The sequence below is a fragment of the Neomonachus schauinslandi genome, chromosome 10 (assembly GCF_002201575.2).
Source record: "Neomonachus schauinslandi chromosome 10, ASM220157v2, whole genome shotgun sequence".
NCBI classification, from domain to species: domain Eukaryota; kingdom Metazoa; phylum Chordata; class Mammalia; order Carnivora; family Phocidae; genus Neomonachus; species Neomonachus schauinslandi.
The window spans coordinates 69134233-69151438 of record NC_058412.1 but is presented as its reverse complement, the minus strand read 5'-3'; the positions used below and the strand labels follow the sequence as shown (position 1 = coordinate 69151438).

General features: G+C 34.5%; 1 protein-coding gene across 1 annotated transcript in view; it reads right to left on the bottom strand.

Moving 5' to 3' along the window:
* The window catches only part of NRXN1 (neurexin 1), a 1112161-nt gene that overhangs the window by 578692 nt on the left and 516263 nt on the right, over nucleotides 1-17206 (bottom strand). The window contains 2 exon segments of the mRNA XM_021701263.1: nucleotides 14364-14390; nucleotides 16959-17162. Coding sequence (XP_021556938.1) covers nucleotides 14364-14390; nucleotides 16959-17162 — 231 coding nt within the window.

The following is a 17206-nucleotide window of genomic DNA, read 5'->3' as shown; positions in this document are numbered from 1 at the left end:
ATGTATGGGCCACAAAGCTGAGATTCTTATATACCCTTTAGGTCATAATTTCTCTACTGGTATATTTTATTTAATTTATTTATTCTTTTAAGATTTTATTTATTTATTTGACAGAGAGAGACACAGCGAGAGAGGGAACACAAGCAGGGGGAGTGGGAGAGGGAGAAGCAGGCTTCCCGCCGAGCAGGGAGCCCGATGTGGGGCTCGATCCCAGGACCCTGGGATCATGACCTGAGCCGAAGGCAGACGCTTAACGACTGAGCCACCCAGGCATCCCTAAAGTAGTTACTTTTAAAAAATAATCTAACCTCTGCTTTAAAAAAGAAAGAAGAAGGAGGAGGAGGAGGAGAGGGAAGAGGAGAAGGAGGGGAGAAGGAATAACTCCTCATTAAATGTTGCTATGTTATCTTTCTCCATGCCTAGATATTGGGCTGGAAGCAAAATTCTCTTGTTTATATTTCTCACATGAACCAGTTAGGGAATTTAATTATAAATTAAAATTAGACACATGAAAATTGTACTTCCAAATTCTTCTTCTGCTATTCACTAACATTACTAGGGGAAAGACCGAGAACATAATTTGCGAGCCCGGTACAAATTGAAAATGTGGGACTGCTGTTCAAAATGAATAATTTTTGGACAGTTATAGCTGACCTTGAATTCAAGCACAGGTCCTTCTAAGCATAGGGCCATGGGCGACTACGCAAATTGCACGCTGTTGAAGCCAGCCCTGATTAGGAGAATTAAGTCTTGTGCTTATTTATTTTTAAAGTTTCGTTTAGCTCTATATTCAGAAATGTGCAGACAAGGCTGGAAGCAAAACATTGCATTTATTCACTTAAGAGGTGCAGCTGGGTCACCTCCCCCATACTGTCTGCACTTAATGGCAAGACCTCTGGGATATCAGAGAAGATGTCTCAGAGCTGTCTTCCTGGCCAAGTCTGGTGCCCATCAGTCAGGACCTGGGCTTGGTGACAGACTAATAATTATCCTAACAATCATGAAGAGGAGCTCCTTGCCAAGCCATGTACTCGTCCCTCTTCTCTATCTCTCCTCAACATCTCCTCAATTTAGTTGAGGATACATCCTTGACAACTATTCAGACTGTCTTTATGAAGAGAGCTACTTGCCTTTTCTGTACAAACAAGGTGCTGTGTATAGAGTCCTAAGGATAGACACATTTCTTTATACTAAAAATACTAGAAATACCCTTCCTTAATTAAAAAGTACTTGAGCAAATCATAGAATGTCAGACATGAAGCTTTCAGATGTTAGTTTTTCAAAAATGAACACGAACAACAGGAGAAAGGCATTTTATAAACTAATTTCTCTGGAGAAATAAAATAGTAACATGCTAATTAATTACATTTTATTTGTTTTGGTTAGGTTGTTATTTAAATCTGCCCTTGTGTTTTTAAAAGTGCTAGAACCCTATATCTTGGTCTGGTGCATGTGTTCTGGACTCACAGGTTTGGTTTTTATTCTAGTTCCGTAAGTTACTAGCTGTGTGAACTTGGGTAATCTATTTAAGTTCTCTGGGCCTCAGTATTTATATCTGTAAAATAAGCTAGTAATAGGGATACTTCACAACACAAATAGATTTAATGCATTTGAATAACTTAAAGCAATGCCTAGTACACAGTAAGCCCTCAGTTATAGTAATAATATTATTTTCACTATTATATTATCACTATTATTATATTTTCCCTCAGTGGGTTCAAATTTCAAAGAAAATATCACACATCTATAGCTCAGTCCCATGAACATAATAGCCATTCACTAATTATTTACTGAATGGGTCTATTTGTTTAGAGTTTGTTGGTGTGTGTGTGTGTTAAAGGAAATATCTCCTGATATTGAATTAAGCCAAACAGTTAAAGAAAAAATAACTCCATTAACTTTTAATGCTTACATTCACTAAAAAGTATCAGGAAATAGAAGGCTTCATCCTTTTGTTTTCCTATTTGGCAGCACAGAATCTGGTAAGTCGTACAGTTGGAGAGCTTGGGTGACTCAGTTATCTGGCTAATTATTTGGACAGCTTTTTTGCTCAGTTCCCTTGAAAACAAATTTAATATTGTGTAGAGCCTGTGAGAGCAAAATAGCCTAAGGCTAGCAGTCAATAATTTCCAAATGCAAAGAAAACAGTTGGTTTAAGAATTGAGGTATTCAAGAATTAATGAGTGATTATAAGAAAACATTGGCATTGTCTGCAAAAAGATCTGACCTTGGAGAGCTGTTGGAAACACCCTGCAGAGACTCCTCTGCCATTTTCCTAACAACCCTCTTCTATTATCTACAAAATAAACTTTAGTATATGTGGCTGCCTCACCTCCTGCTCCATATCTGGCTTAATATCATAGCTCTAGGCAAATGAATCAACAAGGTTTAAATCATCTACTAAGAAACATTTAGCCTCTATAGCATTAACATTGATTGTACCCATTTATGACAGACCAGGATAAGTATCTCTGATGTAAATAATTTTCAATGTGAAAAACATACATCTTAAGAAATATAAATTACCTTTTAAGAATATAATTATGTTTACAACACAGTAAAAATGAACACAGATTATATAACTATATTGTTCAAAGAATGTTTTAAAATAACTCTAAATCTAATCTAGCTCGACTGGCAAGTTTAAGAAGAAGCGTAATAATATAAACTAATATACTGAAAGAAAAAATTTGGACTGTGACTTTATTTTAAGGAAAAAAGGTCATTTCCAAGAAATGCTTATCACATAATAGGATAGCTTGCAGGTATATTAAGTACTAAGTAGTTAATGTGCTTTTAAGTAAGCATTATAAATGGAAAATTTATTCAGTGTTGGTATGACATGAAAAGAAAAGGATTATATTGATTTACAGTGATACTTATTTAACACATCTTATGCAATACTTACAAAATGTCAAACTATCTGAATGAAAAAAATGAAAAAGCATACAGATATTGAGCATTCAGAAATTTACAAATATTTGGTAATTCACTAAAAAGCCATGGGATTAGAGTATGAAACACAGAGATTATTTAATTAAATATATCATTCTTTATCTGACTACTCTATTATAATAGTTATAGAATTTCTTTTTATAAGAAGGCCAAGAAGAATGCATATTTTTGTATAATACAAGCAAAGATGGCTTTACCTGTGTTTTATTTTCCATATCTTAATATAAGTGCATTGGAATATCTTTAAAGACTGAATTTATAAAATTTAGCTCTCCCTCACTATTTTTGGGATATTCCTGAACAAACTTTCTCCAAAAATAAAAAGCATAGTAGAAGAAATAAATAAATCTCAGTTCCTGGCTTTGTTGATTTATTTGTCCCCTTCCTTTCTTTTCCCTGGGAAGCCATTATGATGCTTGAAATCCTATTTTTCTGTATTTGTCTTAAATATTATGAAAGTATTTTTTTAATAAAACACATTCTAAGGAATATAAGAAATATTTTGTCTTTAGAAATGTTGAACTATAGCCATCTCATTTGTTTTGGTCTTTTTTTCTTTCCTCAATGACTGCATCAAAGATAGCTATGGACAAGTAACACATGAAAATTCATCCATCCATCATATAAAAATTGGAATAATAATATGTGTTCTTTCCCAAGCAATGATATGATGACTTACAAATTTAATAATGCAATAACAGATAGTGTTAACCTGATTGTTTTCTTATATTGTCATTAGCTTATTTATCAGGCTAATTTGTCATTAAGTGCTATGATTTAGTTATTGAGTGCTAAGACTTTATTCAACCATTTATTTTAGTAATGGGAAAAATATTGAGATTGCTCCTTTATTTGAAGGTGTCTCTGGGTCAAAGTCTTCTGAAATGAATGGCCTGCCTTCCTGCCCTGGAAGTGTTCTGAAAAGGTGCTTGTCCAACAATAGCAACAGTTATTAGCAATTAAATCTTATGTCAAGTTAACTTGCTCAATTGGAGGAAATAGTGTTTGCAGGTTCCTTGGAGCTGGTCTACCAACTGCTAGAAGTAATGTTATGTCTGCATGCTTGTTCCTGGTCAATCTTCCTATGATAAGATTACGTCAGTTAGGCTTTCACTTAGTGGATTACAGTCAATGATAAATTACAGCAATGCATCTGTAAGTATCTTTTCATTCATGGTTATTCCAATCTGGTTTGTTTCTCAAGATCTTGCTCACAGATGCTTCCAATCAGCTTTAATTGACTGCTCTGAGATCACTGATGAATCATAATAGAACTTACTTTTGTACATATATGTTTTCTCTCTATTTTATCTTTCTTCAACTGGCTCAATGACCTGGACCTGCTTTATATTACTTTGGCAGAAAGTCATTATCAGGTCCTACCTCCATTTTGGTCCACCTATTTCAACATTATTAGGTGAATATGTATGTAGTCCAAGGGAATTTGCATAACTTATTAAATCATTTATTTTTTATTTTCTTTTACTGGACACCTTCATAATGCATGAAAAATCAGTAATAGCAAATTTAAGTCATGCCATTATAGTTTATTAGTTCTATAATATTTGGGTTTTAATTTCCTTTGTACCTATTGAAATGTAAAATGTTTCAGAATTCTTTGGATTTTTTAGTAGTACACATTTATTTATAGTCAAAATTTCTTGATTTCCAAAATGGGTTGATTTTTTTTTTCCATGTATCTGACAATTTAATGAGTGCCTATATTCACAGGCTGGCTATATATTTGTATGCACATTTTAAAAGAGAATTGATCATTCTTACTCTAAATCCTAAATTTCCAAGGCAATTTTAAGTATAATAATTATCTATAGAAAAAGGCAATTGACTTTGAAATTTATTTCAATAGTACTTTGCACTAAATCTTTCAAGTCTTTATTTATACCGATGTCCTGGGAAGGGTGATAGGAGGATAAAGAATTCTCACAACTTTATGAGTGATGCATTCCAAGAACAAGTAACAACGAGCAAATAATCCAGTATTAACTGCAAATTAAAAAAATGGTAATTTAAATACCTTTAGAATTTCTTACTTTATCTTTGGGGAAGCTGTTTTCATAATGCACTTCTTATCCATCTTGCTCTTTGCTTCCATTGGTAACAAGTTGAGCGTTGAGCACATTGAACTTTTCAATTTTCAAATTCTTTGATGGCCCCATTCATTCTCCCCCACCCCGATTTCAAGAGCCTTCCCCAAAGTATGACAAAATACCTGGGCCATTGGAGCTACACTGTGTATTGAACAGCCTTTCAGCTCTTGAGCCCCATTCTAATCTCCACAAAACCTGTAATGTTGTGACTGGAATGATTTCTTTGTCTGTAGCTACTCTTAGTGTGTTCTTATAATAAACCTTCATTAACTAATATAACCTGAATACATGTCTATTCCTTAATAAAAAAATTAATAAACCCAGAGGTACAATATAAATTAACATAAAATATAATAGAAGCAATATTACTATTCTAAAGTAATGACCAATAACAGTCTTCAGGGATTATTTTTAACGAATAGATAAGGATAGTGAGCAAAGTTAAACAAATTCTTTTCAAGCATTCAAAAGTGTATTTTCTTACTAAAATCAAAAAGACAAGAAATAACAAGTGTTGGTGAAGATATGGAGAAAAAGGAACACTTGTGTACTATTGGTGGGAATGTAAATATGTGCAGCCATTGTGGAAAACAGTATGGAGGTTCCTCAAATAATTAAAAATAGAATTACATATGATCCAATAATTCCACTATGGGTATTTACCCAAAGAAAAGAAAAACACTAACTTGAAAAGATATATGCACCCACATGTTCAATGCAGTATTATTTACAAGAGCCAAGATATGGAAACAACCCAGTGTCCATTCATAGATGAATGGATAAACAAGATGTGGCATGTGTGTATGTGTGTGAGTGCATGACGCATATAGGAATATACATATAGGAATGTTATGCAGCAATAAAAAAGGATGAGATCATGCCATTTGTGACAACATGGATGGACCTAGACAGGGCATTATGCTAAGTGAAATAAGTCAGACAGAGAAAGACAAATACCATATGATCCCACTTATATGTGGAATCTGAAACACACACACACACACACACACAGACATGAATAAACAAGCAAAAAGCAGAATTAGACCTATAAATACAGAGAACAAACTGATGGTTGCCAGAGGAGAGGGGGTGAGGGGATGGGCAAGATGGTGAAGGGGACTGGGAGATACAGTTTGGAATGAATAAGTCATGGGAATAAAAGGCACAGCATAAGGAATATAGTCAATGATGTTGTAATAGCCTAGTATGGTGACAGATGGAAGCTATACTTGTACTGAGCACAGCATAATGTATAAATTTGTTGAATCACTATGTTGTACATATGAAACTAATGTAACATTGTGTGTCAATTATCCTCAATTAAAAATTTTTTTTGAATTTTTAATTTTTTTTCAATGTTTTAAAGTGCATTCTCTTAAGTGGATTAGAAGTACACTTCTATTATCTAGTAAAAGTTTCCAATGGCTTAACAAATTCTTTTTGTATATAGTGAAATAATTCAGTCTAAAGGTCATTTGAATAAACATAACTTCTGAGTCAGTGGGAACTAAATTCATGAGTTTTTGTTGTAATAAAGAGAGTCTAAAATTCTAGGTTAATATCAAATTATTGAGTGTATAGACATCAATGTAAAATAACATTTTATGTTTTGATGAGTGTTTATATACTATACCATAATCTTTAGGGAAACTAACTTACTAAATATGAACCTTAGCATTTCTTTGAAACTTAGGCTAGGAAATCTTTTACATTTTTTTTTGCAATTTATCTCAATTTTTCAAAAAAAAATCAGCATTTTCAAATTATGCAAACATCTTCAAATAGCCAAGCTATTTTCTCAGAAAACACTGCCAATTCCATAAGATAGTAAAATATATATAAATAATTAATCAAATTTAAAAAACACCTATTTTTCAAGGCTAAAACTTTTAAAAATCATCAAAGTTCTCCAAGAGCTAAAAAAAAAAATTCACATTCTACGTTTTAAACCATGGTGTGTAAGAATATGTATACTCCTATAAATGGAAGCCAAGCTGGAATGCTTAAATTAATCAGATCTGACCCACAGTTAAGTAAACAAAGGCATCATTTTTAAATTATGCATCTATTTCAGCGGGTAGCAGATGCATAATTCCTTTCTAGTGACCGTATGAGGAATTGAAATCCATGATCATGATATTTGTTTTCATACTCTCTGATAGATAAGCAATTGATAGGGTGTAAATTGTTAGTGGCTTTCTTTTGAGTAAAATTAGGAATACAAAACTTGTAGAAATCTTGCTTTTTTAATTTAAATTCAATTTAATTAACATATACTGTATTATTAGTTTCAGAGATAGAATTAAGTGATTCATCAATTGCATACAACACCCAGTGCGCATTACATCAAATGCCCTCCTTAATGCCCATCACCCAATTACCCTATCCCCCCACCCACCTCCCCTCCAGCAACCCTCAGTTTGTTTCCTAGAGTTAAGAGTCTCTTACGGTTAGTCTCCCTGTTTTCGTCCTATGTTATTTTTCCTTTCCTTCCCCTAAAACTTGTAGAAAATTTTCTAATCTGTATTTCTCTATACTACTAAAATGAGTGCCATGGCATGGTGCTTTTGATCATCATTGAATATTAAGGCTGTCCTAAAAATTGTAGACTGTTTTAAATAGAAGTTACTGAGTTTTTTTTAGTCTTTTTTATTTTTTTAGTAGTTAACTTTCTATGAACCTGAATCAGGGTGTACAAGTAAAAGACAAAATGCTCCAAATACAGAAAATTATTATTGTTTTCTTTAAAACAAATGAAATTTGAATCATGCATCTCACAATGAAATAAACTAAAAGCAAAAAAAAAAAATCTTATTAATGGCAAGAAATACCTGATTCAAATTTCTATCTTTGATTTTTCTGGATCAATGATAAATGTTGAGATGCTACATCCCTACCAAAAGAAATACATAAATAAACACATGGAAAAGAAAAAAGAAACTCAAAACTATGAAGGGAGTGATGGATATTTAGAAACCAGCTCTTTCTTTTTTTTTTTTTAAAGATTTTTTATTTATTTATTTGAGAGACAGAATGAGATAGAGAGAGAGCATGAGAGGGGGGAGGGTCAGAAGGAGAAGCAGACTCCCTGCTGAGCAGGGAGCCCGATGCGGGACCCGATCCCGGGACTCCAGGATCATGACCTGAGCCGAAGGCAGTCGCTTAACCAACTGAGCCACCCAGGCGCCCGAAACCAGCTCTTTCTAATAACACAACAAACAAAAACATCTCATCAACAGGCTGTTGTCTCTTACGTTCAGTGAAACTTGGTTGTATATATAAAAAAAAAAAATCCTTTTCACAGAAACCAAGGGAATATCAAATCAGAATGGTTCTTCTGAAACTTTCTAGGCCTTTCTGACAATATCTACCTAGGCCGTTGTTAAAATGCTAAGTTTCAACAATGAAAGAAAATTTGATGAATTCAGTCCCCCCCAATCTGGAATTTTGCCTCACTTTGAGCACAGTCTTTTGCAATAGCAATAAGAAAATGCTTCAATCGATCAATTAATAATTGAGCCTGATTTCAAGAGGAACCTGCACAAAAGAATGGTCTTTTAAAACACTGCAGCATTCTGTATTTGTATATAAACAATGAACAGATTGATTGTTCATGAAAATGGACCCAAGTCTTCTACTTCTCAGGCCCTCCCACTAAGATTTGCCCAATGTAGCCATTTAAATGTGCAGGGAAAACTGTACTCTTTATAATGCTCATAAATTTAAAATGTGGATAATCCAAATGGGCATTCCTTAAATTTCATTCCAATTTTGATATTTTTCTAAAGACTCATTGTCATGTGCTAATTCCCTTTGTTTTAGCTATTTGGGTTTTTTTTTTTTTTTTTTTTTTTTTTAAAAAAATTGTTTTTATTTTTTTATTTCCTTTTTTTTTTTTTTTTTGTTTTTTTTTTTTTTTTTTTTGTAATCAGAAAACTATGGTCTCAGTATTTTATTTCCCTTAGATTTTTGCTAAAAATAATCATATATTAACTGTCTTTTATTCTCCTTTCCTTAAATCTACTTTCAGCTTAAAAAAAAAAAAAAACCCAAACCCAAAATGACAGTAACCAGTAACTAAAAGAACAAACAAAACTCCTATGTTCTGTATTTGTAAAGTCATCTTCCTTTACTGCTTGAGCAGCCCCTGTCCTAAGCAGATGAAGAGCACCAGTCATGAGAAGGAATGACACAACTCCACAAATCGGGCAACTGTTGCATAGGGCAGGAGCTAGAAGATTCCCTTTCCCAGCTGTCTGCTCTTTAGGCACCAGGCAGTGGCTCTGAACTGAACATTTGCTTCATGTTAACAAGAGCCAGGCCCCAGAAATTTCCTCCTGTCTTTTTAAGGAGCCTGCCAAACAGCAGTCTGATCAAAGCAATCTAATATGGCTTAAGTGCCACTGTTTGACATTTTGCATTCTTTTATTGCTTTCCATTTTTACTACATAAAAAAAATGGGTGATAACTAATATCCAGTTGATCTTTTCATTCTGGTAATAAAATGATAATACAAAGATCTTATTATCCACTCCAAATATCCATCACAGTACATTTTCCAATAGCATACTCCTCAGAGTGTTTCTTCACTCTGTCCAAGTGCAAAGTGAGATTAAGTACTCGGCCTCACATTCTCTTTCTCTCTGATACTTTAGACACTGAACTGCAAATAAAAGGAGCTGAACTTCAACCCTTGACATTCTGTCCACATTAATGTGATCTGCAATTTTGTTGTCTTTGCACTAGAGAAACCATTTTCTATGAGAAGCCAAAAATAGTTGGAGGGTCTACCTACTAAAATATTTTGTCAACCCAGAGAATTTTTATTCTTGTAAGAAAACAAGAGGAAACAGAACAGGAGGAAACAATATTGGAAGTGGAGAGGAAGAATATATCTTGGTAGGAAGAAAGATCAGGTGGGCAGGAGAAGAGACACATATACAAGGCATAAAGAATCCAAAATAATGCCAACAAGCAAAACAAACATCAGAGATCATGAGTTTATATTAAAATCAATTTTAAAGTGGATGCAGAGGTGGCCCCAAGCCTTCCAGTGAGCAAGAAGGACATTCTGTAATTATGTCATTGATTTGAAAAGATAAAAACAAACAAACAAAGCAACCAACAAAACCAATAAATAAAAGAAAGCAAAGAAAGAAATACTAACAAAAACGTAAGCATGAAAGTCTCCCTGCATCCTAACATATTTAGTTATTTACAGGACAATTAGGACTCATCTATAGTTGATAGGAACACATTTTGTTTTCAAATGCCCAATGTATTTAAACTGTTAAGGATTATAGCACTAACAAATTTCAAGGTTACGAGAAGAGAGAAGGAATAAAATTTGGGATCATTTAAAGATGCAATATATCACTACAAATCCAAGTCTTCAGAAAAAAATTATAGAGAAATACATAGCCTAATGAGTTTGGGAGTATTGTAGGGAACTACTGGATACCAAATTTAAGATTAAGACTGTCTCGGTAACTCTACCTCAGAGTTAACCAAGATACTAGGCTATGTACTTTGGCAGACAAAGAGAATACACAGTAAGAATGCTGGCCAGGACAGATCCAACTAATAATGAATTTGAGATAATTTCGTAAGGATTAGAAAATTTCCTTTGCAATCTTTATAGTTTTTAAAAGATATATTAAGTCCACTAATATGAACCTAGGGAAGAGACTGTCAGACACGCCTTTCTATGCAAATAATTCATGTGTCAGTCAGGAAAGTACTACTCAATCTGATTTGGATTTTCTCGGTAATAACTTGTTAATGATTAGTTAGTAATTTCTACAATAATTATTTTTTTGTAAAATAGTCTACAACTTGTCTTTTTTTCATTAATTCATATATTTTTTTCTCTTTATGTTAGAAGAATGTGACTTTAGAGTCCTTTCTCATCTACCTTTATGAAATACTGTCCAGAGAAGAAATGATATGCTCTAAAAGATGGTAGTTCTTTAAGCAACTTCCATACACAATTATTTTATGATGGCAGACTGTTTCTCTCAATATTGGAATATCGATTGAGAAGGCACAAGGAGTCTGACTAGTCCTTTATTTCTATTGTGGATAGAGGAGAGTGGAGAGTGTGAGATAACACACTTCCATGCTCACCTTCCAGGCCATGAATCTGTACAAACTGACCTTAATTTAATTCCAAGTTGCAGATAACAAACATATTTTAGCAATGATACAAGCTAATGGATGTCAGAGAGCTGGGATTGGTCTGACACTGTGTGCAGAGACATCCCATTTGTAATTTGAAAGATCAAAGCATACATTTTGACACTGAGATGACCACTATTCATAGAGAAGGTTCTTTTTTAAAAAGTACCCTCTTCACACATGAAAATAACCTTTTGATTTTTAAATGAAAACAGGCTCTCTTTCCACCTAAAGATTCCTGACAGCTTTTCCTATGAGGGGGAAAAATGGTGGCAAGAAAGAATCTGCCAGAGATGCTCTCTGGAATTCAAATCTTCCCTTTCTCCAAGGAACCCAAACAAAAGGCTGTCCTCCCTTGAAGACTCTATTGCTGCATCTAAACTACTCAAACAGAAATGGCTGACAAAGGAACGCACCTGCCATCTCTGATGGTCCCACACATCTGAATACATGAAGCTAGATCATCTTCCCTCTTCACCCACTACCTATTCTTCAAGGGCAAAGATTGGATAGTCTGATAACATATATATTTTCTTTTCCTTATCAAGTAACATCTGCTCTACACTGAGGGCGGGGGATGAAGAAGGATGGAGCCACCAAAGGAAACAGCAGAGCAAATTCTGAGTAAGTTTGAGAAGTTTGAAAATGTTTCCATCCAACCTTAATAATTTAGAGTTTAATATTAATTCTCAACCTAAGATAATCTTTTACATTATAGTTTGTATATTTGCTGTGGAAATTTTCTAAAAGATATCACTTGAGTTATCTTTGATATCTTAGGTATGATATAATTTTTAGAGATGGTGGTAAATGCTGGATGACTGTGATTTAATAAATGTACATTCATCTCGGTTTCAGACGAACTTAAAGTTCACAAGGGGTGAATGTAATAAATCAGTCATTCAAACTACAATTTATGCTGAGATACAGATATTTCAATTTATATTTTTATGGGGTAGGAAATGCACTCCAGGTGGAAATCTCTGCTTATTTAATTACTGTGAGTTAGATTTGCATTATTTGATATGTAAATTCCTCTCTCTCCTAACTTTGAGTAATAACATGAATTCTTGATGGAACTTGGGGTTCTTGCCACATCTGCCCACTATTCCCCAAATAAAGGCAAAAGAAAATGAAAGCGTTACCTGCGCATCGAATGTTCTTTCCAGTGACTGCTGTCAAGTTAAGGCATTTGCAGTCCTGTCCGAGGTGTGCACTGAAAGCTCACAATCATTCATTTAATTCAAGTAACTTACATGTAATGCATATTCCTTAAAAGGGAAAAATTTCACTAACCAGCAAAAACCTTTGTCCTCAAAGGTATTATTCTGTGGAATATCCAGAGAAAAAAAGACTGTGCTTAATATTAGAATCTCGTAATATAAGCCAACTGAAGAGAAGTGTCTAACAAGGGTAATTAGACTATAAATATATATTTCATTGGTATAGCTAGAAAACACAGCATCACACTTCATTTAGTTAATTCCCATTGTAGAATTCCAAAACTAGAGTTTATATAGTTACATTTTGTAAATTTAAAAACTCATGCTTTATTGTATGCTTAATATAAATAAACAAGAGTACATAAAACAGGAGTCTAGAAAGGAAGATTTTCCTCCTACTATTTTCTAAGACTCAGGATGTATCAAGAACATCTATAACTGCATTAAGGCACAAATCTAGCTTCGGGAAAGTATTTCGTGACTGCCACTTTGCCCGCATCAGTGCCTCAGAGCTGAAAGCAAACTGGACCGTGGTGTGAGACTCGCAAAAACTGTGCTCCTTCTCAGGAAGTGTGGGATGGGGTTTGATAGGAGATGATGTAAACTTGGAAAATTCCACTTGTGTGAGAGCTTTGAGAGATTATTTCAGGAAGTGTTCTGTTCAAGATGATGTTTAATGCCTTGTATGATAGTTTATCAATTTAATTTTTCATAAGTCATGATTCAGTTACCTTCTTATTGCTATGATTGGAAAGATTCACATTTATGTTACTTTAAAATGAATATTAAAATATTCGAAGACAAATCTGAGTTATAAGACTCATGGTGTTTAAAGTAGTATGTATTTCATTAGTAAAACTTCTTGTTTTGTACGTTTAAGTCCACCATTTCATTCCTCAGAGGACGACATAGCTATTTGCAAACACAGCCAGTGGTTTTGGGAGTAGACTTCATCAACTTACATTCAGCATTTTCCAAGGATATAGAAAATGTTTGTTCTCATTGACTATAACAATGAGAGATTAGAACCTTGTTAGAACCATTTTATTTACATAGCTAACAACTTTGGTATCATTGGAGGAGATTCCTTAATGTGGTCAGCAAAACTGGAAAGGAAAAAACCTGAACATTTACGTAAAGAAATAAAATAAACTTATTCTTAAGGTAATGCTACAACTCAAAATAAAATCACAGTCCTTATATCCTTTCAGGTTCTCTAGTCCATAGTCAAATAAAACTCAGTCCATGCATCTTTTCTGATTCATCGTTTGGCATGCATATCACAGATTTGAAGGGTTTTGATTATTTTTGCAGATATGTGATGAGGATGTAAAAATTCATCATGTAAATACTCTTAATGAACAAGAAAAAACTCTTAGACAAGTAATTTTCTTTACAAGTATACATATAACATTGAAAAATACATTTTTCTAAGTAAAATTTTGGTTGAATTTAGAAGAGTTTAGCAGTAGCTCTCAAAATAAAAGGAATTCAATTTTTTTCTATATTTTGAGTCAAGAGATAAAAACAGAAAGTGAAGGAAATAGACCCACAGTATTGTTTTCCTAATTTGGTGATGAAGAGAGCTACTGGAGTCCAAGATCAGGCAAAATACAAATGCTACTTGCCTTATTCAAAGGTCTATAGAGGTGTGTGCACCGTCTGCTCTCAAATATTTGTCATCTCTTTTCCCACTTAGATGTAGGAACTACAGCAGGAAAGTCTTCAGCTGGACAGATTTCAAAATGAATTTTTACAACCCAGATGATGGACTGGTATACTTCAAAAGTGAATTCATGAGTTTGATAAACGTCTTTCTCTTGCTCTCATTTTTTTTTTCTGTACTAGCTTACATCATAATGGAGGAATAACATTTTAAAAATTTTGAATAGGCACTTACTGGAATTACAGTTAATCCTGATACAATCTAGATGGGGAAGAATAGATGAAAAATGAAAATTTATCCTTCAAGGTAATAGCTGCAGACATCCAATAAAATCACAGTCCACCCTTCCGGGGACAGACACATGCAAATATGGCCAGTCCATATCTTGTATTCTTTACATACTTCTAGAACCCAGATTCATTGTTATAAAACTTCACATTGTAAACAACAATAGAAGGTTTTGTTTTGTTTTGTTTTGTTTTAAATGGCCAATTCAAACAAAGCTACATGGTGACAAATCTAAGTGAAAGAAAGAGTTGTTAACTGTCAAAGATGTTTGGCTTAGAGAGGCTGCGACTTTCTCCCCATCTGTGAAAGAACATTATCATTGTTTTCAGCGTAATTAAAAAGTGCTCCGTCACAATGGGGTATAGTGCAAGCCCAGCTAGGCTCAGACATCTTGGACCTTCAGAGTCTAATATCCCACAAAGGCCAACAGAACTCTTGAGAATTGTGGTGGTCAAATGGAGAGCAAGTCGAAGTTATTCTAATCTCACCCTAATGTATTTTTTATTTTTGTTATTATTATCATTGGCTTAGGCAGAAAAGGTAACAGCCAGATACCGGCTGGATTCCATGCCTTGTATTAATTGGAGGAAGTAAGGAACAACTGTATTTTCCTTTAGAAGCCTCAAGTGGCTAAGGAGTAATGTCATTCTTCAGAGCACATGAGCCTATGCCTCTCTTGGGAGTGAACAATGTTATCTCTATGTACTAAGTGTCATGGTTAACACTGGTATTGATCTTCCTTTTCTTACACTTCCTTCTTCTATAAACACAGATTCTCTAAGAACAGAATGTCTGATCTGAATAACACAGACTGTGATTATAAGGGTTGTCTTTAAAGGACTGTGTGGGATGTTTTATGTTTATTTTATGTATAGATACATATTTGTTGGTTTTCATTGCTGTATTTAATTAATGCCTTTGGGGAACATGAAAAATAGAAACCTAGATTCTGTTTCCATATAGCTGAGTTTGTCATGTGTCGTCAACCGCATCAGAAAAGTGGTTGCAAACAGCCAAGGACCAGCACCTACACAACTCTTTCCACAGAATGCTTTGCTGTTGGAAAATTCCCATGAGTGTTTCCACTTCGGCTAGCAGCCCCTTTACTGCGAGTAGGCAATTTCCTTTGAATTGTTGTAGTAACCTATCCTTGTCACTAGAGGGAACTCTAACAGAACAGTAAATGACAGTGCAGTGCGTTCTTTAGTGATCTTTTAAAAACCACCCTTATTATTTCGCTTGATTTAACTAATATTTATTGAATGTAATTGTATGCAATAAGCTATCACTGCAATAATTTTATATTTTATGAGCTACCATTCTGCCCAGCACAATTTGAAAATGTAGGTAGAGTTTCCACAAATGCCTCACCTCATCACATTTTGCTACTCTTAGTGTCAATCTGTGTTTCAAATTTTATTGTTCTTTCTCCATTAATTTATTTTTGTGTGTGTTTAGCATTTCCAGGAAATACAGTAAAACCTCATTAATTTGTACTCCTCTTGGAGCTAATGATAATAATGAAACTTCTTGGGCAGAATATTTATAATGCTTTACCAACAGAGATTGCCTGAGAAAAAGTAAACAAAACAAGTTGTAGAAGATCAGCTTCAGGAAGAAAACCGAATGCCAGGACTTCCCTGTACACTGATGGCACGATTTGCATGACATGACACCCTAATGACTGATAATTCTTATCCACCCATTAAAATCAGCCTGGTAAGACCTTCCCTTAAGAAGCCTGCCTAGCTATCAATTTGTGCTTTGGAATGTAATCGAAAACAAAACTGTGTATTTTTTTAAGTCTACAATTCCGACTCTTAATTCGGCCTAGCCTTCCCCCGTATTTCATACAGCTTTGTGAGGTTTTACTGTAGTGACTGTCCCCTAACGCTATGATGAAGCAGGAAAGCATTATTTCTCTGTAGAAGAGTCTGTGTTTCCGTGTTCTCATGGCTGTTTGCTACGGGCCGCAGTCTTTGGGCATTGAAGGGTTGTGGATTGCTGTTTGGTAGCAAGGTATCACCACACGGTATTTCCAAACAGAAAAGATGGGGTACCACAAAGGTGACTGGTCAAAGGAGAAGCCCAGGGAGTAGAGTAAAAGCAACTGTTGATCTACATCACGGAGTAGAAATTTGATATTTTGTGCAGATGTTATCTAAAGTAAAAGCAGATGGCTTTTTATTCATCTGAAAGGGTATCGCGTATAGCAAATCAGAGTATCAGTAAACATAACAGTGGAAATTATTTGAGGCCTCTTCAAGTTTAACAATTTATACTTTCAATTGACCTCATTGATACATACGGCTTCCCTTTTAAGAATCCTCAGTGGTAGAAATCACAAAATGGTAAATTATGTTAAACAAAATGAAACAATCAAAAGATGCCCCCAAAACCTAAATTAATTTAAATGATGAAAATGAGACCATTAAGTGTTTTAACTTTCCATGGCAAAACAGGCTACTCAGTAAATGCTTGCAGGCAAAACTGAACAAAAAGTGAAAAGTATTAGTTTTATGGGGGAAGGCCAGTTGTTACCTAGATTGACCGTCAGTTTCACACGCCCTGCATCCAGCTCCAGGCGGAGGGTGTCTGCCGAGTCTCTAGAGGTGGTTGCCATGAGGATGCCATACGCACGCTGGGATCGGAACCGTAAGGACACGTCCTCGGCCTCTGTGTGCATCACCACTGGGAGCTGGATTTTCATAAACATACTCCCATCATAGCTCAGAACCGTTGCCTCTACGGATGGGAAATGAATATAAAAGTTCTTGGTCAGTTTGGTA